The sequence below is a fragment of the Staurois parvus genome, unplaced genomic scaffold, assembly GCF_062004578.1.
Source record: "Staurois parvus isolate SC_StPar_1 unplaced genomic scaffold, SC_StPar_1.0 ptg000633l, whole genome shotgun sequence".
NCBI lineage: Eukaryota > Metazoa > Chordata > Amphibia > Anura > Ranidae > Staurois > Staurois parvus.
Window position 1 is genome coordinate 281502 of NW_028318429.1, and position 26694 is coordinate 308195.

The 26694-nt window shown below is 49.3% G+C and overlaps 1 protein-coding gene across 1 annotated transcript in view; it reads right to left on the reverse strand.

Annotated features, from left to right (window-relative positions):
* The window catches only part of LOC149449295 (beta-1,3-galactosyltransferase 5-like), a 56916-nt gene extending 41939 nt beyond the window's left edge, over positions 1-14977 (reverse strand). Inside the window, exon 1 of the mRNA XM_089693415.1 lies at positions 14825-14977. Within this exon, the coding sequence (XP_089549541.1) occupies positions 14825-14866 (42 nt within the window). The 5' untranslated portion in view covers positions 14867-14977. The remainder of the gene's footprint in view (positions 1-14824) is intronic.
* Between the last annotated feature and the right edge of the window lie 11717 nt (positions 14978-26694).

The following is a 26694-nucleotide window of genomic DNA, read 5'->3' on the forward strand; positions in this document are numbered from 1 at the left end:
CAGGGACACAGAATCGTTACTCAGGGACACAGAATTGTTACTCAGGGACACAGAATCGTTACTCAGGGCCACAGCTATCAAAGAATCGAAAATTTAAAGTGACATACACCCTTTTTTTTTTTGGTGGCTGTCGTGCACAGTTGGTGCTGCAGTTTGCCGATTGTGCAAAATAAACTGACTTTCTGCTTCACAACCACTATTGTACGTTCAAAGAGTTAAATCCATTTACACGCCGGCTGGCGGTAATATTTTTTGGGTGATTAGTGCATTCCAGTGACACAAACGTACAGTTTCCAGCCAACGGCAAGCTGCAATTGACCGATTGTGCTAAATAAACTGACTTTCTGCTTCACAACCACTATTGTACGTTCAAAGAGTTAAATCCGGTTTTATTTTTGGGGTGCTTATTGAATTAAAGAGTATGTCAGACAACACGCAGAGGAGTGGCAGAGGAGGCAATGTTTCAGGAGCGAGCAGACGTGGCAGCAGAGGAAGGGGTCGAGGCAGCACTAGTCGCAGCCAGAGGCCAGTGCTCCCGGTGTCATCCAGCGGTCATGTCTCCACCGACAACCCTGCCGTCATCGATTGGTTGACTCGGTCGTCTTTCTCTTCCCAGGTCACCTCTGACACCTACAGCCAACGGTCGGTGGGTACGTCAGACACAACCGTTAGTTGGCAAGCCCACTGAAATCACGTGTCCTCTACCTGCCCCTGTCCTTTGGTGTTCCCTCACCAAGCGAAGTATCGCATGCTGTGGGCTCAGCCCCACTGTACAGTGAGGAAGAGCTAACAGAGGGCGGTCAGGAACGGGGGGAGACATCCGCCTCTTCAGCAGCCAGGCGAAGAAGTACTAGCGAGGAGAGTGGCTCGGTAGCCGGTCTAGAGACAGGTCTGTCTCCTGACCCACACGCAGCCGAGGGGGCTAGTAGTGACGCGGAGACCCTAATTGATGATGATGAGGCTGATCGCACTTGGCAGCCTCGTCGTCATCAGGCTATTGCTTCCGCATCATCAGGAGAAGAGGGTGGCAGCTTGCCAGCGAGCAAAACAGTCGGTGGGTTGCCCAGGAGGCAGCAGGGTCGCAGCAGTGTCAGTGGAGCCAAACGGCCACGGAGTAGAGCACCAGCTCCACTGCAGCCTACCACCACGGCCAGTAGTGGTGCCGGTGTGCACGGAGGAAGTAGCAGTCAGCCAGTGAGGAGTAGCGGGGGCAAAGTTTCCTACTCCGCGGTGTGGCAATTTTTCGTCAAGCCGCCCGAGGAAGTAAACGTAGCCGTATGTCGACTATGTGGCCAGAAAGTCAAGCGTGGCCAGGGGGCCAATGTTGGGACTACAGCGTTGCGTCAGCATATGCAGCGTCGCCATTCGGTGGCCTGGGAAAACCGTGATAAAGATACGGCGGTTCTGCCTGCCCCAGCCCCCGCTCCATCACCCGCTCCGTTACTTGCTCCGTCACCCAACGTCAATCGCCCTCTATCAGCCAGTCAAGGCTCCAACACCTCTGCTGAGGGGAGTTGTCGCTCGTTGGCATCTTCCGCTCATTCAGATGCTCCTTCTCCTGCTACTCCTCTTCACGGATTCCGTCAGCAGTCTTTCTTGGAATCCGTTTCCAAGAGACAACAGTTTGCGAGCACGCACCCGACTGTGCAAAAGCTGAACGTCCTCCTGTCCAAGTTGCTGGTGCTGCAGTCCCTCCCTTTCCAAGTGGTGGACTCAGCACCTTTCCGAGAAATGATGGCTTGTGCCGAGCTGCGGTGGAGAGTGCCAAGCCGGCATTTCTTCGCCAAAAAAGCAGTGCCAGCCCTGCATTCACATGTAGAAGAGATGGTGGGCCAGTCTTTGAGCATGTCGGTCTCTGCCAAAGTGCACGGCAGCGCCAACGTGTGGAGCTGTAACTACGGTCAGGGACAGTACATGTCATTTACGGCCCACTGGGTGAACGTGGTGCCAACACAGCCGCACCAGCAACTTGGACAGGTCACGCCGCTTTTGCCTCCACGTTTGCACGTCCTTGGTCCAGCAAAGATGTCCGCCTCTACCACCTCTTCTTCCGCCGTGTCCTCAGCCGCCACCCCTGTGCCAAGTCCCATTACCCGACTGGCATATCACATGTGCAGGGCGCAACGGTGTCACGCTGTGCTGCACCTGGTATGCCTTGGCGAACGTAGTCACACAGGGGAGGAACTTCTGAGTGTAATGAACAGAGAAATCGACAGATGGCTGTCTCCGCGCAAACTGAAAATCGGAACCATGTTGACCGACAACGGAAAGAACATGGTGTCTGCTCTGCGTCAAGGAAGGTTGTGCCATGCGCCATGCATGGCTCACGTGTTCAATCTGGTTGTCAAGCGGTTCCTAAAATCCACCATCCCACTGCAAGACATCCTTAAAATGTCACGTAAACTTTGCATGCATTTCAGCCATTCCTACACCGCAAAGCACACCCTCCTTGAGCTGCAGCGGCAGAACGGAATTCCACAGCATCGCCTGATCTGCGACGTTGCAACAAGGTGGAATTCAACCCTACACATGTTAGACCGCCTTTACGAACAGCGAAAGGCCATCACCGATTTCCTGATGTTACAAGCGGATAAAGGTACTCCCCTGTGTAACTTCGATGTCAGCCATTGGCAGCTCATGCGTGACACCTGCCGCTTGCTCAGGCCCTTTGAGGAGGCCACGCTATTCGTGAGTCGGCAGGACTATGGGATGAACGACGTCATTCCTCTGTTGCACGTCCTGGAACAAATGCTGTTAACAATGGCTGGTCAGGGTGCGGTAGACGTGGAGCACAGATCTCAAAGCCACATGACCCCTGTGGGGGCAGGACAGGAAGAAGAGGAGGAGGTAGAGGAGGACATTGGTGCTCAGGAATTATTGAGTGAAATGGGTGGTTTTTCCACTCAGCGGACAGGAGTGGAGGAGCAGGAGCATCTGGTAGAGGAGGAGGAGGAGACAGAGGACCCAGACGCACCGTGGCAGTATGCTGTGGAGATGGAGGCAGGGAGTCCCTCGCATTCCTTGGCACAAATGGCCCATAGCATGCTCGGTTGCTTGCGTAGCGACAGCCGAATAATAACCATCAGACAGAGGGATGACTTTTGGCTGTCCACCTTGTTGGACCCTCGCTACCGTTCAAGAATGGTGGCCTTTTTCACACCTGCTGAGAGGGAGGCCAAAATAACGTACTATAAAAACCACCTATGTAGTCAGTTGGTCTCTGCCTTTCTGCGCCAACGTCCATCCTCAGACACTGTGGGCCCTGTGCGCTCGCTTTCCGCTGCCATGCCAGCAGGGGAGGGGTGGGGTGGTAGGAGCAGTGGCAGCTCCACCAGCAGCGGCTGCCTCAGTCTGCAGTCGATGATGAGTAGCTTTCTTCACCAGCGCAGTGAGGAAACTACTAACCAGCCGCAGCAGCAGCAGCATCAGGTGGACCTGGAGCAGGACCTCAAACAACAGGCTTGGGCCTACTTGGACAGCACCCTGCCAACCGAGGTAGACAATCCCCTTGACTACTGGGCAACGAAACTTGACCTTTGGCCCCAACTAGCTGAATTTGCCCTTGAAAGGCTGTCATGCCCGGCCAGTAGCGTGGCATCGGAGCGTGTGTTTAGTGCGGCAGGAGGTATTGTAACTCCGCGGAGGACACGACTGTCCACCCAAAGTGTGGAGAGACTCACGTTTGTGAAAATGAATCAGGCGTGGATTAGTCTGGATTTCAAACCACCAGTTCCTGACACAACTGACTAAATCCGCCATGAATCATGCCCCAAACATGTTATTATTTTTAACATAGGCCTCTGTATGGCCTTCAATTTAAGCTGCTTACGCTTCGCCACTCTGCCATGGGCCCCTGTACCGCCTCCTCTTGCTGCTGCCAGGTCCAGAGTGTGTCATGGGTCCCTGTACGGCCTCCCATTGCTGCTGTCTCCATCGCCACACTCTGCCATGTGCCACTTTCAGGTCTCCTTACACTGTTGGTGGGTTCCATTTTGTGATAGGGTGCTGTATGGCCTTCCATTGCTGCTGCCTCCACCGCCACCCTGCGCCATGTGCCTCTGTCGTCTGCTCACGCTGCTGACGGCTTCCGCTTTTTAACCGAGGCCTGTGTTTGGCTTCCGAATACTGCTGCATCCACCGCCACCCTGCGCCATGTGTCTCTGTCATCTGCTCACGCTGCTGACGGCTTCCGCTTTTTAACCTAGGCCTGTGTATGGCTTCAGAATAATGCTGCCTACACCGCCACCCTGCGCCATGTGCCTCTGTCGTCTGCTCACGCTGCTGCCAGGTCCATACTGATTCATGGCCCCCTGTACCGGCTCCTCATGAACGTGGTTCAGCGGGTTTGCATCACTTAACGGCAAATCATTGACAAACGCTGGGACGTTCAGTGTTGTGCGCATTAAGCCAGACACCAAAGGGCAGCACAGACCTGTTATTACTCGCTCAAGCATGGCTGAACAAAACCAGTCTCTACCACAAATTGGACCCAGACCTGCCCAGGGTCTCGTAAGTAGATTGCACGGAGGAGTAGAGTTCGTTATTGGAATTAACTGTGAGGGACTTTTAAACCTAGGCCTGTGTATGGCCTTCAATTGAAGCTGCTTCTGCTCCACCACTCTGCCATTGGACTCTTGAAAGTCGTCGACTATCAAGAGTCCAATGGCAGAGTGGCGGAGCAGAAGGAAGGAAGGAAGGAAGGTAGGCAGGCAGGCAGACGACAGGATCAGGTTCAGGTACAGGGGCTCATGGGGAACAAACACCAAGGCACTGACTGCAGGTCTGGCCATTGCTTAAATACACCTCCTGCAATCAGCTTCAGGCTGGGCAGCGGGCACATCAGGCTGGACAGCGGGCACCGGTACATCAGGCTGGGCAGCGGGCACCGAGTCACCTGGCACGACAGCGGGCACCGAATCACCTGGCACGACGGCGGGCAACGAGTCATCTGGCACGACAGCGGGCACCGAGTTATCTGGCATGACGGCGGGCACCGAGTCATCTGGCAGAACAGCGGGCACCGAGTCATCTGTCACGACAGCGGGCACCGAGTCATCTGGCAGAACAAAGGGCACCGAGTCATCTGGCACGACAGCGGGCATCGGGTCACCAAGCTCGACAGCGGGCACCGAGTCATCAGAGAGGACAGCGGGCACCAGGGCACCAGGCTGGACCACGGGCACCGGGCACCAGGCTGGATCGGGTCATCCGGCTGGTTCGGGTCATCCGGCTGGATCGGGTCATCCGGCTGGGTAGCGGGCACCAGATCATCAAGCTGGATAGGATCATAAGGCTGGGTCGGGTCATCAGGCTGGGTTGGGTCATCAGGCTGTGTTGGGTCATCAGGCTGGGTCAGGTCATCAGGCTGGGTAGCGGGCACCAGATCATCAAGCTGGATAGGATCATCAGGCTGGGTCGGGTCATCAGGCTGGGTTGGGTCATCAGGCTGGGTAGCGGGCACCAGATCATCAAGCTGGATAGAATCATCAGGCTGGGTCGGGTCATCAGGCTGGGTAGCGTACACTGGGTCATCAGGCATCAGGGCATCAGGCTGAACAGCGGGTACCGGGGAGTCAGGCTGGACAACAGAAGGTGGGTTCTCAGACAGCAGGCTGACCGGTTTGGATACTGGCAGGATGGTACTGATTGGAAAGAATTTTCGCTTCTTCTTGGGTTTAGTTACTGAAGCACTGTAAGTAAATGCAGGTCTGTAAATGGATGGAGCAGCTGAAGACAGAGAAGAGCTGGAGGATGGAACAGAGGAGGGAACAGTTGCTACATAGGGCTTCTTTACAGGGTTAAAGGCAGGGTAGGTGCAGCGAGTGGGAACAGGGGACTGACATGTGGTTGATAGGAGGGTATACTGGGCTGGAACTGGAGGTGCTGTCGGAAATGCAGGAATAGAGCTTTGAAAAAATAGATTAGAAGCAGGACTGGGTTTTTGCAAGCTGACTGAGGCTGGGTGTAACAAATCTGACCATATCTGTATTACCGGTTGAACAAAGCTCAGCTTACACGTAGCCTGTCTGACCAAAGACTGCACTGCATTTATACAATCCACAAGCACATGTGATGGACAAGCTGCATAATGCTCATGGAAGCAATCTGGATCATCCTCCAACAACCATACCAGTGACTCTAATTGATCTGCACTAAATGGTGGAAAAAAGTCATCCCTGCTTTCAGGGGTACAGGACAGAGCCAACTCAGCACAAACCTGGATCAATGGCTGCACCTCAGAAAACTCCGTGCCCTGATCTACTAGGGAATGAGCAACTTGCATGCACTCTAGCAGCTGATCCCTGGTATACTCCTTCAGAATCTGATTGCCATATTCTCTGTCTTCTAAGACTAACAGCGACAAGTACACAACCTCCTCAGGATGCATCCTTCACAACAACAAGCCAAAATGGCTTCCCTGTGCAGCCACTTCTGCTCAGGATTGACCTTGGTGTAATGTCAGAGATCCAGGTATGACCAGAGATGTATGGACTGACACAGGGAAACACAGGCTCACGTATGGTGTAAACAATATAATTTATTAAAGGCTATACCAAAATATAAACGCACAATGTAAACAAAACCAAACCTCCAACTGATAACGGAATATACAAGCACACAGACAAGAGTAGTCAGGGCTGGTGAGGTGGAGTGGTCAGGCAGGCCGAGTCAGGAACCATTGGGCAGACAAGGTACAAAGGAGCAGGCAGAGCGTAGTCAGACGGGTCGGGTCAGGAACAATCAGGCAGACAAGGTACCAGAGGAGCAGGCAGGAGAGTGGTCAGGAATATCCGGGGTCTGAGCAGGCAGAGTTCTATCAATGTCAGGAGTCAGGCAGAGCGATCAGGAAGGAAGGTAGGCAGGCAGGCAGACGACAGGATCAGGTTCAGGCACAGGGGCTCATGAGGAACAAACACCAAGGCACTGACTGCAGGCCTGGCCATTGCTTAAATACACCTCCTGCATTCAGCCTCAGGTGATAGCTTGATTGCAGGAGTGAGATTCTGGCTGCTGAGAGCACTCGCTGGCCAGCACTGGTACTGCAGCCCACAAGGCAGGTGAGCCCCAGCACCACCTGTGCTGAGCCCATTCCTGACAGTTCCCCCCCCCCTTCAAGGAGTGGCCTCAGGACGCTCCAAACAGTCCGTAATGGCACAAATGTTCCACCGCCTGGGTCCGGTAACTGGCTGGACATCCCACTGTCGGAATCAAGCGACTGACTGGGTCTCCTGCTGATAGGCCTATCTTTTTGCAGGAGACCGCAGGAAGGCAGGTTGCTGGACACAGGAGTTCCAGAAGCAGAGTGGGCAGCGGACAGAGGCACGTCAGGCTGGGCAGCGGACAGAGGCATGTCCGGCTGGGCAGTGGGCACCGGGACGTCAGGCTGGGCAGCAGGCACCGGCACATCAGGCTGGGCAGCAGGCACCGGCACATCAGGCTGGGCAGCGGGCACTGGCACATCAGGCTGGGCAGCGGGGCACATCAGGCTGGACAGCGGGCACCGGGACATCAGGCTGGGCGGTGGGCACCGAGTCACCTGCACGACAGCGTGCACCGAGTCACCTGGCACAACGGTGGGTAACGAGTCACCTGGCACGACGGCGGGCAACGAGTCATCTGGCACGACGGCGGGCACCGAGTCATCTGGCAGAACAGTGGGCACCGAGTCATCTAGCAGAACAACGGGCACGGGTCACTAAGCTTGACAGCGGGCACCGAGTCATCTGGCACGACAGCGGGCACCTAGTCATCTGGCACGACAGCGGACACCGGGTCACCAAGCTCGACAGCGGGCACCGAGTCATCAGACAGGAAAGCGGGCACCGGGGCACCAGACTGGACCATGGGCACCGGGGCGCCAGGCTGGATCGGGTCATCCAGCTGGTTAGGATCATCCGGCTGGCTTGGGTCACCCGGCTGGGTAGCGGGCAACAGATCATCAAGCTGGATAGGATCATCAGGCTGGGTCAGGTCATCAGGCTGGGTCGGGTCATCAGGCTGGGTCGGGTCATCAGGCTGGGTAGCGGGCACCAGATCATCAAGCTGGATAGGATCATCAGGCTGGGTCGGGTCATCAGGCTGGGTAGCGTATAGCGTACACCAGGTCATCAGGCATCAGGGCATCAGGCTGAACAGCGGGTACCGGGGCACCAGGTTGGACAACGGAAGGCGGGTTCTCAGACAGCAGACTGACTGGTTTGGATACTGGCAGGATGGTACTGGTTGGAAAGAAATTTCACTTCTTCTTGGGTTTAGTTACTGAAGTACTGTAAGTAAATGCAGGTCTGTAAATGGATGGAGCAGCTGAAGACAGAGAAGAGCTGGAGGATGGAACAGAGGAGGGAGCAGTTGCTACACAGGACTTCTTTACAGGGTTAAAGGCAGGATAGGTGCAGCGAGTGGGAACAGGGGACTGACATGTGGTTGATAGGAGGGTATACTGGGCTGTAACTGGAGGTGCTGTCGGAAATGCAGGAATAGAGCTTTGAAAAAATAGATTAGAAGCAGGACTGGGTTTTTGCAAGCTGACTGAGGCTGGGTGTAAAAAATCTGACCATATCTGTAATACCGGTTGAACAAAGCTCAGCTTACACGTAGCCTGTCTGACCAAAGACTGCACTGCATTTATACAATCCACAAGCACATGTGATGGACAAGCTGCATAATGCTCATGGAAGCAATCTGGATCATCCTCCAACAACCATACCAGTGACTCTAATTGATCTGCACTAAATGGGGGAAAAAAGTAATTCCTGCTTTCAGGGGTACAGGACAGAGCCAACTCAGCACAAACCTGGATCAATGGCTGCACCTCAGAAAACTCCGTGCCCTGATCTACTAGGGAATGAGCAACTTGCATGCACTCTAGCAGCTGATCCCTGGTATACTCCTTCAGAATCTGATTGCCATATTCTCTGTCTTCTAAGACTAACAGCGACAAGTACACAACCTCCTAAGGATGCATCCTTCACAACAACAAGCCAAGATGGCTTCCCTGTGCAGCCACTTCTGGTCAGGATTGACCTTGGTGTAATGTCAGAGATCCAGGTATGACCAGAGATGTATGGACTGACACAGGGAAACACAGGCTCAAGTATGGTGTAAACAATATAATTTATTAAAGGCTATACCAAAATATAAATGCACAATGTAAACAAAACCAAACCTCCAACTGATAACAGAATATACAAGCACACAGACAAGAGTAGTCAGGGCTGGTGAGGTGGAGTGGTCAGGCAGGCCGGGTCAGGAACCATCAGGCAGACAAGGTACAAAGGAGGAGGCAGAGCGTAGTCAGACGGGTTGGGTCAGCAACAATCAGGCAGACAAGATACCAGAGGAGCAGGCAGGAGAGTGGTCAGGAATATCCGGGGTCTGAGCAGGCAGAGTTCTATCAATGTCAGGAGTCAGGCAGAGCGATCAGGAAGGAAGGTAGGCAGGCAGGCAGACGACAGGATCAGGTTCAGGCACAGGGGCTCATGGGGAACAAACACCAAGGCACTGACTGCAGGCCTGGCCATTGCTTAAATACACCTCCTGCAATCAGCCTCAGGTGATGGCTTGATTGCAGGAGTGAGATTCTGGCTGCTGAGAGCACTCACTGGCCAGCACTGGTACTGCAGCCAACAAGGCAGGTGAGACCCAGCACCACCTGTGCTGAGCCCATTCCTGACAGTCCCCCCCCCTCAAGGAGCGGCCTCAGGACGCTCCAAACAGTCCGTAATGGCACAAATGTTCCACCGCCTGGGTCCGGTAACTGGCTGGACATCCCACTGTCGGAATTAAGCAACTGACTGGGTCTCCTGCTGATAGGCCTATCTTTTTGCAGGAGACCGCAGGAAGGCAGGTTGCTGGACACAGGAGTTCCAGAAGCAGACTGGGCAGCGGACAGAGGCACGTCAGGCTGGGCAGTGGGCACCGGGACGTCAGGCTGGGCAGCAGGCACTGGGACATCAGGCTGGGCAGCGGGCACATCAGGCTGGACAGCGGGCACCGGGACATCAGGCTGGGCAGTGGGCACCGAATCACCTGCGCGACAGCGGGCACTGAGTCATCTGGCACGACGGCAAGCACCGAGTTATCTGGCAGAACAGCGGGCACCGAGTCATCTGGCAGAACAACGGGCACCGAGTCATCTGGCAGAACAACGGGCACCGGGTCACCAAGCTTGACAGCGGGCACCGAGTCATCTGGCATGACAGCGGGCACCGAGTCATCTGGCACGACAGCGGGCACCGGGTCACCAAGCTCGACAGCAGGCACTGAGTCATCAGACAGGACAGCGGGCACCGAGACACCAGACTGGACCATGGGCACCGGGGCACCAGGCTGGATCAGGTCATCCGGCTGGTTAGGGTCATCCAGCTGGCTTGGGTCACCCGGCTGGGTAGCGGGCAACAGATCATCAAGCTGGATAGGATCATCAGGCTGGGTCGGTTCATCAGGCTGGGTCGGGTCATCAAGCTGAGTCGGGTCATCAGGCTGGGTAGCGGGCACCAGATCACCAAGCTGGATAGGATCATCAGGCTGGGTCAGGTCAACAGGCTGGGTTGGGTCATCAGGCTGGGTCGGGTCATCAGGCTGGGTAGCGGGCACCAGATCATCAAGCTGGATAGGATCATCAGGCTGGGTCGGGTCATCAGGCTGGGTAGCTTATAGCGTACACCAGGTCATCAGGCATCAGGGCATCAGGCTGAACAGCGGGTACCGGGGCACCAGGCTGGACAACGGAAGGCGGGTTCTCAGACAGCAGGCTGACCGGTTTGGATACTGGCAGGATGGTACTGGTTGGAAAGAATTTTCACTTCTTCTTGGGTTTAGTTACTGAAGCACTGTAAGTAAATGCAGGTCTGTAAACGGATGGAGCAGCTGAAGACAGAGAAGAGCCAGAGGATGGAACAGGGGAGGGAGCAGTTGCTACACAGGACTTCTTTACAGGGTTAAAGGCAGGATAGGTGCAGCAAGTGGGAGCAGGGAACTAACATGTGGTTGATAGGAGGGTGTACTGGGCTGGAGCTGGAGGTGCTGTCGGAAATGCAGGAATAGAGCTTTGAAAAAATAGATTAGAAGCAGGACTGGATTTTTGCAAGCTGACTGAGGCTGGGTGTAAAAAATCTGACCATATCTGTAATACCGGTTGAACAAAGCTCAGCTTACACGTAGCCTGTCTGACCAAAGACTGCACTGCATTTATGCAATCCACAAGCACATGTGATGGACAAGCTGCATAATGCTCATGGAAGCAATCTGGATCATCCTCCAACAACCATACCAGTGACTCTAATTGATCTGCAGTAAATGGTGGAAAAAAGTCATCCCTGCTTTCAGGGGTACAGGACAGAGCCAACTCAGCACAAACCTGGATCAATGGCTGCACCACAGAAAACTCTGTGCCCTGATCTACTAGGGAATGAGCAACTTGCATGCACTCTAGCAGCTGATCCCTGGTATACTCCTTCAGAATCTGATTGCCATATTCTCTGTCTTCTAAGACTAACAGCGACAAGTACAGAACCTCCTAAGGATACATCCTTCACAACAACAAGCCAAAATGGCTTCCCTGTGCAGCCACTTCTGCTCAGGATTGACCTTGGTGTAATGTCAGAGATCCAGGTATGACCAGAGATGTATGGACTGACACAGGGAAACACAGGCTCAAGTATGGTGTAAACAATATAATTTATTAAAGGCTATACCAAAATATAAACGCATAATGTAAACAAAACCAAACCTCCAACTGATAACGGAATGTACAAGCACACAGACAAGAGTAGTCAGGGCTGGTGAGGTGGAGTGGTCAGGCAGGCCGGGTCAAGAACCATCAGGCAGACAAGGTACAAAGGAGCAGGCAGAGCGTAGTCAGACGGGTCGGGTCAGGAACAATCAGGCAGACAAGGTACCAGAGGAGCAGGCAGGAGAGTGGTCAGGAATAGCCGGGGTCTGTGCAGGCAGAATTCTACTAATGTCAGGAGTCAGGCAGAGCGATCAGGAAGGAAGGTAGGCAGGCAGGCAGACGACAGGATCAGGTACAGGCACAGGGTCAGGCAGAGGGATCAGGAAGGAAGGAAGGAAGGCAGGCAGGCAGGCTCAGGTTAAGGTTCAGGTACAGGGGCTCATGGGGACCAAACACCAAGGCACTGACTGCAGGCCTGGCCATTGCTTAAATACACCTCCTGCAATCAGCCTCAGGTGATGGCTTGATTGCAGGAGTGAGATTCTGGCTGCTGAGAGCACCCGCTGGCCAGCACTGGTACTGCAGCCCACAAAGCAGCTGAGCCCCTGCAACACCGGTGCTGAGCCCATTCCTGACAAGGCCCCTGCACTTCCTTTATCTCTCCCAAAAAAGATCCAGGCCTTCAGGTTCCACAAATGACAAATCGTATTCATAACTGCCAAGTGGGCAGATCAAAGCAAATACATCACAGGCTTTAAACCCCATCTCCAGAATCAGCTCAGCAACCCTCCCCCTTCCTGTTGAGTTTCCTTCCCCCTCCCACTTCAACTGCACAACATTCCTTCTCCTGACCCCACCAACCATCCCACCACCAAACCTCCCCAAATTGTGAGCTTTAGGATTCCCAACACTGCCTCCACTCGCCTCGGTACGATTCCCCAAAACAGAGGCATAGCTCCCCACATTCCTTCCAGCAGCAGATACATTTGTGTGTTTGGGAGCATCTGGTGGAACTGGATGGTGTATCCTCTCTCTGCTGAGCAGGGGGAGAAATGTCATTTTTACTTCTGTCAGCAACATTAACCCCTTCACCACCACCCAACACCAACAAATCCATTGCTTTACCAGTCTCATCAGTCATAGAGTTCACAGAAATGTCCGCACTCACTGCTGCAACAATAGAAACTTCAGCTCCTGCTGTCATCTCTTCCAGATCAGAACTTTCCACCCAGGAATGTGCTTGTTGTTTAACCTCCCTAGAGATCTGATTATGTTCATATTTCTGTGCTGAAAGCGGTACATTTTTTTGCATAGAAATATGTCGTTTTTTTATTGTAGGCCTGTAATTTTTAGGAATAACTCACTGAAATCTGTCCAAACGAGTAAAATTTGAAACACAAAATCATAAATTATAATTTAATAAATAATCATAAAAAATAATAATATAATAATAATACAGTTATTTCACTAATGTAATCAAACCAAAAACACTGAAATTTGAAATATAGCGCCAAGTTCGCACATCGCTGAGCAAAGTCGCAGAATCGTTTTCAGTGTCTGATGAGGAATTTCCCCCACGAATCATTATCACTCAATTCTGCAAGTGGTTCTAATTTACTATCGCTGTTCTCTAGCCGGTCTAAAACCACTTTTGACCTAAAGGGACGCTTTTTGGACGCCATGGACTTTTCTAAGTTTCCAGGCAGAAAGAACAGTAAAAATGCAGGCAGGGCGCCGAACAAAGTACTCGGGACAAAATGTATGTGAAATGGTTTGATACAGGAATGTTATACTATGTGATTTTTGTTTATTAGAAATTGTCAGTTTTTAAAATTTTCAAATTTGCCGCCTTTCCAGCCCCCATACGTCCTGATGATAATGGCCAAGAATCGATCGATAATCTTCTATCTGAAGACATCCTCCTCCTCACTAGGCCCGGTCTCATCAGGGAAATCCCTCCCAGGGCCTCCCCCTGGATCAGGCATGGTTCCTGGGACAAGCTAGCAGGCAAGGCTCAAGCTTGAAAATACTGGTTCTCAGAGAGAGCTCCTTCAGTGTGCCTTCCTCCTTCTCCCACTGACCACCAATGTAAGGGACATTCTTCCCACTGATCACCAATGTAAGGAACATTCTTCCCACTGACCACCAATGTAAGGGACATTCTTCCCACTGATCACCAATGTAAGGGACATTCTTCCCACTGACCCCCAATGTAAGGGACATTCTTCCCACTGATCACCAATGTAAGGGACATTCTTCCCACTGATCACCAATGTAAGGGACATTCTTCCCACTGACCCCCAATGTAAGGGACATTCTTCCCACTGATCACCAATGTAAGGGGCATTCTTCCCACTGATCACCAATGTAAGGAACATTCTTCCCACTGACCACCAATGTAAGGGACATTCTTCCCACTGACCTCCAATGTAAGGGACATTCTTCCCACTGACCCCCAATGTAAGGGACATTCTTCCCACTGACCCCCAATGTAAGGGACATTCTTCTCACTGATCACCAATGTAAGGAGAATTCTTCCCACTGATCACCAATGTAAGGGACATTCTTCCCACTGATCACCAATGTAAGGGACATTCTTCCCACTGACCCCCAATGTAAGGGACATTCTTCCCACTGACCACCAATGTAAGGGACATTCTTCTCACTGACCACCAATGTAAGGGACATTTTTCCCACTGACCACCAATATAAGGGACATTTTTCCCACTGACCACCAATGTAAGGGACATTCTTCCCACTGATCACCAATGTAAGGGACATTTTTCCCCCTTACCACCAATGTAAGGGACATTCTTCCCACTGACCCCCCAATGTAAGGGACATTTTTCCCCCTTACCACCAATGTAAGATATATTGTGAGCTTTAGCTAGTAATTAGTAGGGGTTCCTCTGTGTTACAACAGTTGAAGAAGGCAGCACTAGATCTTGGCAGATGATCCATTAGGGAAAATGCCCTTAGAATTCAGACATTGCACTGCAATATAACAACAGACATCTGCTGACTTTTACAAGCAGGAGCCGAGTGAGGACATCATATTGTGAGAATTGATGTTCTCGGTCACTCGTCTCTTGCTGTGTTTCACAACGATGAATTCTCAATGTCCCTGGAACAGCCGCACAGCCAACTCACCATCCTCTGCTTCGTACACAAGTTTGCCGGAGAAAGATGCATTTCACCCTGACAGGTCTTTAGTTGGTGACTCTTCTTCTCAGCTCCCTGGAGTACAATGCTGAGTCAAAGTACCCCGCCACAAGCACAATGTATTCTTGGCAGCATACTTACCTGCTTTTCAAAAGACACTGCCAAATTTCCATCAAGATCCAGCCAAACAGGTTCCAGCACACAAGTATACACCCCAACAAGGCCATCCTGCATATGCAATCAACATCATGGCTGCCTCCCAAGAACAGTACATAAGAACCATCTTTAAAATATGCACCAAAGCAAACAATACAATTTACTATGTGACTGCTTAAATCGAAAGACAAACGGTATAAACTGTTTTGTCTTTGTTGCCTTACTGATCCAAAATGAAACTTTAAATAAATATCCCTTTAATGTAAATAAATAATACATGCTTGCTAGTCGCATCGGAGCTGATTTAATAAAGCTGTGGTATGGAGATTGCAGTCATGCTTGTGGAACATGTGGGTTTTTAGTGACTTGCCAACCCACTTTTATTGAAAAAAACTAAAAGAAATAAAGTCTCTTGTGTCAGTATGTTTCCCAAGCAGTGGTTTCAGCTTTACAAAGCATTGGAAGCAAACAGGTAATGAAGAATGCTAAGCCACCTGGCTCTCTTCAGCGGCTTGCTGCTCTTGTCTCTGGTCTCCCAGGATCTCCAGGGTCACTCAGCCTTAGTTAGAGCTCCTTGCTACATGGGGCCACTCCTGGCCTCTAGATAGGGTTCTTTTAGTACCCTGAGATTTCTCACTTTCTCAGACTTAAATTCCCCCTCTGGTATCATGGTCTCACTAGTTGCCTCAGCTCTCTCAGTCTCCTACCCACTTGCTCAGCGGTCCCAACTCTCCCAGTCCTGTGAGTAAGGAATCTCGTCCATGTAGAGTCTCCATCTCCCGAGTGGGACCACAGGTCAGGTGCAATGCTTTGGCCAATCACAGAACAGTATGATGTCACAAGGGGGTGGGATGAACCCCGTCCCCTTGTGACATCATGACAGTATACAAGATCTGTCATCGTGGGTGCAACTATCAGATGGTAGGAACCAGCATGGAGAGCGGAGCATTGTTTTTTCTTCTTTTTTCAGGTACCGGTGGTGACGGGCATCGTGACTGATGTTGGATCTACTTCGGGGGGCAATTTCTATTTTTAATAAAGGACTTGTCAAAGACTGTTTACTGTCTTTTTTTACACTACACTTTTTTTTGTGAATGGGTAACAGTACCATGTACCGCATACTCATTCACATGGGGGTGGGGGTCGGGTCAGGATCTGAGGACCCCCTTGTTAAAGGGAGCTTCCAGATTCCAATAAGACCCTCACAACCACAGGCCACTGTTGTGGGAAAGAGGCCCTTTTCCCATCAACATGGGGACAAGGTGCTTTGGGAGGGGAGCCCCCTCTGCCCCAAAGCACCCCCTTGTTGAGGGCATGTAGCCTAGTATGATTCAGGAGGGGTTGGGGTGCTCACTCGTCGGGCTGCATGCTCGGATAAGGGTCTGGTATGGATTTTCTGGAGGAACCCCCACACCATTTAAAATAAAAAAATTGGCATAGGGGTTCCCCTCAAAAACCGTATCGGGCCTGAAGGGCTGGTATGGATGGGAGGGGGGACCTCATGTTGTTGTTTTTTTCTAATTTAATTGTTGGGCAATGGCGGCAATTCTTTTGACATTCAGCTGTCAGCAGGATACCCCACTGACAGCTGAAACATGAATGAATGTATTACTACTAATATAGTGACTTCATCAAAGAGCTCAGGCAGGATTTTAGTAACTGAGCCATATCCTACCACATACTCAGATGCGGTAATATATTGCTCAGTTGTTCGGTTCGTTTTCGAAGTTTGAGATTAGACATTCTGTGGGTTCAGATGTTTGACCACGAACCAAATGAGGGGGGTAAAAATTATTATTCCTGCGCCAACAAACTTCAAAATCTAAACTGCTGCTGTGCAAAATATGAAAAACACAAACAATAAAAAATATATAAATAAACAGCGCAAAGATAGATCTCTAAAGCCAATCAGAAAAAAATGATTATATAAAGTGCAAAATAAATATATCATAAACCATAAATGAATAGTGAATGTCCCCAGTAATATGAATATTAAACACCAAAAAAGTCCGTGTATAATAAAATTCAGAAATTCCAAAAATTCTTCAAGTACAAGGAAAACTTCCACCTTCCACCCGTGCAAACCAACATCAAATGCGCTCACCAGAACTTGGTGAGTAAGAAGCCTTTAGGGATTTTAAAGGGATCCTAAACCCTCTTTAGCATCCACTCTGTGGAATTCTTCACCGTCCTAATAGGCTCCACCGTTCATCCAGGAGAAAAAATATCTCAAATAGTGTAATATTGCCAAACAATAATAAAATTTCAAAGCAAAGATTAAGGCCACTCACATGTCAGCAACTTTTACCACTTGCCGCCCAGCCACCGCATATAAACGGTGGCAGGGCGGCGCTCGTAGGCAAAAGCACGTTTTAAAATGGCTGCCTTCAAAACAGGTTGGGGGCGCGCGCGGGGCGCGCGCCCGCCCTACCTGTCCCGCGGGTGTCAGCAGCGGGTCTCCGCCGCCGGGTCACGGCCGGTTTTTACCGGCCGTTTTCCCGCGATGAGCGGTGATCACTGACACAGAGCAGGGCTGCATTGTTTACACACAGCCCTACTCTGTGACAGTTCGCCGACAAGCTGAAGAGAGAGAGAAGAGTTTCTCTCCCTCGATCAGCTCCCCCCTCCCTCCCCCTGTCCAGTACACACCCCCGCCCCCTAGTAAAACACTCCCCTTACACAGCAAATTCTAAAAATGTTAACCCCTTCCTCCCCAGTGACATTAGTACAGTTTCAGTGGGTTTTTTTCACTGATCACTGTATTGGTGTCACTGGGGATGTCAGTGACCCCAAGTCAGTTCCCCCCCCCAGTGTCAAAATGTCCGCCGCAGTCCCGCCATAAGTCGCTGGTCGCCGTCATATGTCGCTGATTGCCGCCATAAGTCGCTGATCAGCCCCATTATTAGTATAAATAAAAACTAAAAATCCCAGTATCTTTCCCGCCATTTGTAAACGCTATAACTTTCACGTAAACCAATTAATTTACACATATTGGGTTTTTTGTAGCAAAGACATGTCGCAGAATGCATTTTGGCAGAAATTTATGACTAAATTTGATTTTTGCATTTTTTTTTACTGGACATGTTTTATAGCAAAAAGTCCAAAATATTGTTTTTTTTTCCCTCAAAATTGTCAGCCTTTTTTTTTATAGCGCAAAAAAAAAAAACCGCACAGGCGATCAAATACCACCGAAAGAAAGCTCAATTTGTGGGGGGAAAAAGGATGTAAATTTCATTTATGTACCGTATTGCATGACTGCGCAATTGTCCGTTAAACTAGCGCAGTGCTGTATAGCAAAAAAAATGGCATAAATTGCAGTATCTATACCATAGTTTGTAGACGCTATAACTGTCACACAAAGCAATCAATATACACTTATTGGGATTTTTTTTACCAAAAACATGGAGCAGAATACATTTTGGCCTAAATTTATAACCAACTTTGAGTTTACTATATATTTTTTATAGCTGAAAGTAAAAAATATTGTTTTTCTTCAAAATTTTTGGCCTTTTTTGTTTATAGCGTGAAAAATAAAAAGCGCACAGGTGATCAAATTACACCGAAAGAAAGCTCTATTTGTGTGAAAAAAAGGACGTAAATTTTGTTTGGGTGCAGCATTGCATGACCGCGCAATTATCAGTTGAATTAGTGCAGCGCCGAGTAGCAAAAAGAGGCGTGGTCATTAAGGGGGGTAAATCCTCAGGAGGGCGAGGGGTTAAAAGGCACATTTATTGAATATAATAGCCTCCAGATGGAACACGAGCATTTTACAGCCTCCTTTTTCAGGAATCTCACATCAGCCACAGGATAAAGCCGAGAATCCACAAACAGACCAACACAGCTCCCAAAGATGGCCGCTGGAACGCACCGCTCAGCGTGCGCTCCACTCGCAGGAAGTGACGTCAGACATACGGGGTATGGACCGGAAATGCGTCGACGCGTTTCGCCCCTCCCATCGGGCGTTCTCAAGACCAGGTCCCTTCAGACTGGAGGCAGTGGATTATTTCTGCTAATAGTTACTGTGGCCTTGTTGTGAATGTCGTTACTTTTGCTCACAATTGCCCAGAGTGATCATATTTGCTGCTCATTTCGGTGTTATTTTGTTATTTTTGATCCAGTCACCTTCAATTCCGATATAAACTTCATTCTGGTTTACATTACTCTGTGTGAGTCGATTTTACAGGTGTGATTTATTCTGGTCACCATCGCAGGGTGGTGTCAGCAGAGGTTGCGCTTTTAACGAGAGGTCCAGATTGACAGGGAACCCAAAAATTACTAAGGGGGGGGGGGGGTAGTGCTACATGTGTTTGTGATGCTTCTGTGATGCTTTTTTGAAGCTTTAATGAAACTTGGCAAATGCTCCGTGTGTGTTGATATTCTATATATTTTAAAGGGGTCAAGTAGAACCCCCGCTCAGTGGAACCCTTGCTCAGATGATCTTCAGCTCATTAGTACCCCCTGTTCAGTAGATATCCAGCTCAGTGATACCCTCATTCAGCAGATCCCCAACTCAGTAGTAACCCCAGTTCTGCTGATCCCCTGTTCAGTAGTACCCCAGCTCTGCTGATCCACCGCTCAGTAGTAACCCCCAGCTCTGCTAATCCCCCGCTCAGTAGTAATCCCCAGCTCTGCAGATCCCCCGCTCAGTAGTAACCCCCAGCTCTGCTGATCCCCCACTCAGTAGTAACCCCCAGCTCTGCAGATCCTCACTCAGTAGTAACCCCCAGCTCTGCTGATCCCCCACTCAATAGTAATCCCCAGCTCTGCAGATCTCCCAGTCAGTAGTAGCCCCCAGCTCTGCTGATCCCCCACTCAGTAGTAACCCCCAGCTCTGCAGATCATCACTCAGTGGTAAACCCCAGCTCTGCTCCCCCACTCAGTAGCAACCCCCAGCTCTGCTGATCCCTCACTCAGCAGTAATCCCCAGCTCTGCTTATCCCCCACTCAATAGCAACCCCCAGCTCTGCTGATCCCCCACTCAGTAGCAACCCCCAGCTCTGCTGATCCCCCACTCAGTAGTAATCCCCAGCTCTGAAGATCTCCCAGTCAAAGTAGTAGCCCCCAGCTCTGCTGATCCCCCACTCAGTAGCAACCCCCAGCTCTGCTGATCCCTCACTCAGCAGTAATCCCCAGCTCTGCTTATCCCCCACTCAATAGCAACCCCCAGCTCTGCTGATCCCCCACTCAGTAGCAACCCCCAGCTCTGCTGATCCCTCACTCAGTAGTAACCCCAAGCTCTTCTGATCACCGGCTCAGTAGTAATCCCCAGCTCTGCTGATCACCTACTCAGTAGTAACTCCCAGCTCTGCTGATCCCTTACTCAATAGTAACCAGCAGCTCTGCAGATCCCCCACTCAGTAGTAACCAGCAGCTTTGCAGATCCCCCGCTCAGTAGTAATCGTAAGCTCTGCTGTCCCCCCCTTTCAGCAGTAAGCCCAGTTCTGCAGACCCCCCCCCCCCCCCCACTCAGTAGTAACCCCCAGCTCTGCAGATCCCCCACTCAGTAGCAACACCCAACTCTGCTGATCTGCCATTCAGTGGCAACCCCCAGCCCTATTGATCCTCTGATTTGCTGATCCTCCTCTCTCTCTCTGGTCCTTACATACCTCCCATTATATTGCTCCTCGTGTGTGACATTGCTAGTCTCTTCTGCTCTGGTCCCCATCTTTACTCCCTCTTCCATTCGATCCTTTCTCCCCAGTCCCCACTTACCTTTCACTATAGCGTTCCCATGTTGCACACTACATGTGCCATCTGCTTGTTGATCTGCTCTAGAATCTGCTCACCTTCCTGCTGCTCCACGCTGCACACCAGATGTGACGCCTGCACCAGACACTTCCAAAATATATAAATACACGAACCGGAAGTGACTACTGATGACATTTTTCTGATTCGTTTGTTGGATTCCCAGTGCATCCTGGGATATCTCATACCTGCAATACCTCCAAAACAAAGCAAAGTCAAAGTTGAATAAAAGCCCTTCAAAAGCTGCAGATGCTGTTAGTAAGCGTTGTCATAGACTTCTATGGAGGTTTCAGAGAAGCACCATGAAAGGGACTTGGGGTAAAATGTTTGAATTCCAGCACAGCAAAGCCAAAGCAACATGTAACCAGGGCTGTAAGCTAACCATTGTATTTAGTGACAGGGGCTTTGATTGGCATTCACGGTGCTTTAACCATTTGCTGACGCTCCACGGTACTTTTGCTGTGGTGGGTCAGCAGCTACAAGCACAGGACTGTACTGATATGCCACTGCGTGTCTCCAGTTTGGGGTGTGCACACGCCTTCCATCCGCCTACTCCCGCTGTGATTTGACACAGCATGAGTCTGTCAGCAGATCCCAGCCAATGATTCATGGCCGAGACCTGCTGATTGGCTTTGTTCAATCACAGCCTAGAACTCTGTGTTGATAAACAACACAGAGCTCTAGACAGTGGGACAGATTGCTGTATTTCTTTTCCCTGCTAAGCAAGGAAAGGAAATAAATCAAACTTTAGTGAAAAAGCACACAGTAAACACATTAGCACTTGCTAAGCACACAGTTAACCCTTTGATTGTCCTTGATGTCAACCCCTTCCCAACCAGCGTCATTTAATACAGCGGCAGTGTATATTTTTAGCACTGATTACTGTATTAGTGTCCCTGGTGATGTCAGTGTCAGTTAGTCAACGCCCACAAAACATCAGTTGGTGTCAGATTGCCCGCTGCACTATCACAGTCCTGCTGTAAGTTGCTGATTACTAGTATAACAAATAAATAAATATTCCAGTATCTATACCAGGGGTGGGAAAACTTTTTGACTTGAGGGCCGCAATGGGTTCATATATTGGACCCGGGGGCCGGACCAAGAGTAGATGAATGATATGTATGTGTCATCCATAGTAAGTATAGTAATATTCCCCCATAGTAAGCATAGTAATTAATCCCCCATAGTAATTCATCCCCCATATAGTAATTCATCCCCCATAGTAATTCATCCCCCATATAGTAATTCATCCCCCATAGTAATTCATCCCCCATATAGTAATTCATCCCCCATATAGTAATTCATCCCCCCCATAGTAATTCATCCCCCATATAGTAATTCATCCCCCATAGTAATTCATCCCCCATATAGTAATTCATCCCCCATAGTAATTCATCCCCCATAGTAATTCATCCCCCATATAGTAATTCATCCCCCATATAGTAATTCATCCCCCCTATAGTAATTCATTCCCCATATTAATTCATCCCTCATATAGTATTTCATCCCCCACAGTACTATTCCCCCCCAAGTAGTAAGCCAAGTCCCCCCTGTGTCAATTCACTTACCTTTGCTCCATGCGTTCCTCTCGCCGTGTTCCTGCGCCGTTCCGGTCTTCAGGGTGGACTGTGAGAGGAGCCTAGCTCCCCTCACGTTCGTCACGCTGCCCCGCCTACACACATCCTGACAGCCAATGTATCACGCTCCGCCGGGCCGTAGTTTGCCCATTGCTGATCTATACATAGTTTGAAGATACTATAACTTTCAACCAATCAATATACACTTATTGGGATTTCATTTTGTTTCCGATTAATTTGTTGAGTCAATCATTTTGTTTAGTCATATTCACTATGTTAGAATGTTTTGTTTTCAGAATTTGTTTCATAAATGCTGATTCTTTTCGTGTATTCATTGCTCTGAATCGATCTGTATTTTCCGGAGTTATTTCAGAACGTTCGTATTCATTGGTTACGTTGTAATGTTATTTCTGTGACTTTGATGCGACTTGCTTTGGAGTTTGATGTTTTGTGACTTTGGCCAATCATACCAGTGCATAGTGCGCATCGGTGTCCATATTACTGAACTTACAAAACCCTATGATGTTGTAAACAAATGAAACAAAGGAATACAAGTTAATTCATTGTGTTTGTTGAGATTCGTTATTATTGTGATTCAGAGATTCAGATACATCCAAAACTCCGAATAATGAAAATTTAGCATTTTTAAAGCGGAGTTCCATTCACTCTGTAAAAAAATAAAAGTCAGCAAGTACAAAAACTGTAGCTGCTGACTTTTAAAAAACAGCCACTCACCTGTCCCACAATCCCACGTTGCCCCCGCCACAGCCCGTTTCACCGGCTGTCCTGTATTCCAGGCGCCGGCATCTTCAGTGTGGGCACCTGGTTGTGACAGCTTATGGCTTCACAGCTGGGTACCCATTGCACATGCGCGAGTAGCGATTAGGTTTCGTGAATGGCCCCGTATTCTTCTGGGACCTGTCACGTGTCCCACAGGACTATGGGGAGGGAGGGTAGGAGGACAACCTCCGATTTCGATCGCCTAGGCGATCGCAGCGGAAGTGGGAGCGGGTACCTGTCAATTTCGGGTACCCATTCCCCCCCCCCCTGCTCCCCAAAGGTGCCAATCCTTAATGGGTAGCGAGGGACCAATCATTAAAGCGGAACTTTCCCTTTTGGGTGTGTTGCAAACGTGCGCATCAGAGATGGATGTGGTTCAACCATTTTGTTAGGCATCTCCATTTTCTCCCCTCATCTTTCCACCCCTCCCTCTGGCCAGTGTGTGTATGTGTACTGTTTATGGGTCACTGGCCAGGCAAGGCATTTCTAGCTAGGTGCCGAGCTGTCTGTGAAAGCTGTATCCTTTCTCACCTAGGAAGAGATAGGACCAGTTTTCCCAAGAGAGCTGGAGTCTCACTGGCAAAGTACCTGTGTAATTTCACGCCTCGTGAGGGGATAGCTGAGCCTTCCCAGGAGTTGAAAGGGACTCTGAGCTCATAAACCTAGCCCAGCGTAGGTGACAGAATTAGATGAACACTTCTCAAATCAATTTTTCCCCTATGTCTCATATCTTGGAATATGAGAGACTTATATAAAAACCGGACACCTCGTCAGATGGCCAATGAGCATATGAACAGTTTGACGGGTCACTCGCTTATCTCGGACCATCAGGGAAGTCGAAACATAGAACTTGTGAACCGAGGAACATATAATTTCATAATTCATATCTAAATAATCTTTAGACTTATCTGCATAATAATATACCTGCGGGTAGACTGTCGCTTGTGCAGATGAGAAGTTATGGACCAGAATATGAATTAAGAAAGATGTTGGCTCCAGTTTAGGGTCCCGCCTGATGACCCCTCCCTGCACAGGGGATAGGTCTTGTACTTCAGAACCACCCCCTGCTGGAAAACTTTAAAACAGGCTGCCAAACCTAAAGAAGTTTAAGTTAAAGACATCTCCCTTTCTTAACATCAATATACCACCTGGGGAGACCTGTGCCTTTCGGAAACGTGATCTGCATACATCCAAGGCTTAATGGCGAGTAACTTAACCCTTTAACTTCTCCGTTATCTCTTTGCTGTGCTGTGTTGTTTTCTGTACATATATATATATACAGTCATGGCCGAAATTGTTGGCACCCTTGATATTTTTCCTGAAAATCAAGTATTTCACACAAAAAAGGTATTGCATTAACACATGTTTTGCTATACACATGTTTATTCCCTTTGTATGTATTGGAACAAATATAAAACAGAGGCAGAAAAGCAAATATGACATAATGTCACACAAAACCCCAAAAATGGGCTGGACAAAAGTATTGGCACCCTTAACTTAATATTTGGTTGCACACCCTTTGGAAAACATAACTGAAATCAGTCGCTTCCTATAACCATCAATAAGCTTCTGACACCTCTCACCCGGAATTTTGGACCACTCTTCCTTTGCAAACAGCTCCAGGTCTCTCTTATTGGAAGGACACCTTTTCCCAACAGCAATTTTAAGATCTCTCCACAGGTGTTCAATGGGATTTAGATCTGGGCTCATTGCTGGCCACTTCAGAACTCTCCAGCGCTTCTTTGCCATCCATTTCTGAGTGCTTTTTGACGTATGTTTGGGGTCATTGTCCTGCTGGAAGACCCAGGATCTTGGACGCAAACCCAGCTTTCTGACACTGGGCCCTACAGTGCGACCCAAAATCCTTTGGTAATCCTCAGATTTCATGATGCCTTGCACACAGTCAAGGCACCCAGTGCCAGAGGCAGCAAAACAACCCCAAAACATCATTGAACCTCCACCATATTTTACCGTAGGTACTGTGTTTTGTTCTTTGTAGGCCTCATTCCGTTTTCGGTAAACAGTAGAATGATGTGCTTTACCGAAAAGCTCTATCTTGGTCTCATCTGTCCACAAGACGTTTTCCCAGAAGGCTTTTGGCTTACTCAAGTACATTTTGGCAAACTGTAGTCTTGCTTTTTTATGTCTCTGTGTCAGCAGTGGGGTCCTCCTGGGTCTCCTGCCATAGCGTTTCATTTCATTTAAATGTCGACGGATAGTTCGCGCTGACACTGATGCTCCCTGAGCCTGCAGGACAGCTTGAATGTCTTTGGAACATGTTTGGGGCTGCTTATCCACCATCCGGACTATTCTGCGTTGCAATCTTTCATCAATTTTCCTCATCCGTCCACGACCAGGGAGATTAGCTACAGTGCCATGGGTTGCAAACTTCTTGATAATGTTGCGCACTGTGGACAAAGGCAAATCTAGTTCTCTGGAGATGGACTTGTAACCTTGAGATTGTTGATATTTTGCCACAATTTTGGTTCTCAGGTCCTCAGACAGTTCTCGTCTCCTCTTTCTGTTGTCCATGCTTAGTGTGGCACAGACAGACACACAATGCAAAGGTTAAGTGAACGTCTCTCCTTTTTATCTGCTTTCAGGTGTGATTTCTATATTGCCCACACCTGTTACTTGCCCCAGGTGAGTTTACAGGAGCATCACATGCTTGTAACATTCTTATTTATCCGCAGTTGTGAAAGGGTGCCAATACTTTTGTCCAGCCCATTTTTGGAGGTTTGTGTGACATTATGTCGAATTTGCTTTCTTTCCTCCCTTTTTTTGTTTTGTCCCAATACACACAAAGGGAATAAACATGTGTATAGCAAAACATGTGTTAATGCAATACGTTTCGTGAGAAATACATGATTTCCTGGAGAAATATCAAGGGTGCCAACAATTTCGGCCATGACTGTATATATATATATCTTAGTTACATCTTCTCTGTAAATATTTTTACTGCAGCTGTTTGACCCTTTTAGTAATAAATCTTTCTTCTGAAAGTGTTTCACATCGATAGGTACTCATTAGCTGGAAAATCGTTGTGCAGGGTGCAGCTGGGTGTGGCATTGTTACGCACGTCACATTGTAGATCGGTTAGCCCTTCGGTCATGAGTTTGGTGAGAAGGTCTGACATGAGGGGTCTGACGCCACGATCGTGACATATTGTTGGAAGCGTACATGGGATAGTTGCATTAGGAGCTTCAGTGCAGTGCTAAAAAATTGGCTCTGCACTGAAGGATTGTAACCTTTGTGGAAACAGTCCTTAGAAACAAGCGGTGCGTATTTTATATATATATAGAGAGAGAGAGACACACATAGCAACAGCTCCTTCCTTTTCCTACTTTCTATTCTATCTTTGCTTGCAATTATGCCTGGTGTAGCAGAATACAAGATAATGAGCAAAGGTGATTTGAAGGCAAAATGTACCTCACGGGGATTGGACGTCGGTCGCAAAAATCATGAAGATTTCATTAGTGATCTATTGGAATATGATATCCGAGCAGATCAGAACTCGGGGGATCTTGACCATGACAGGGTTTTCGCTATCTCCAATCCCAGTGGCTCAGAGACGGCCTCACAGGATGGGCATACAGAGAC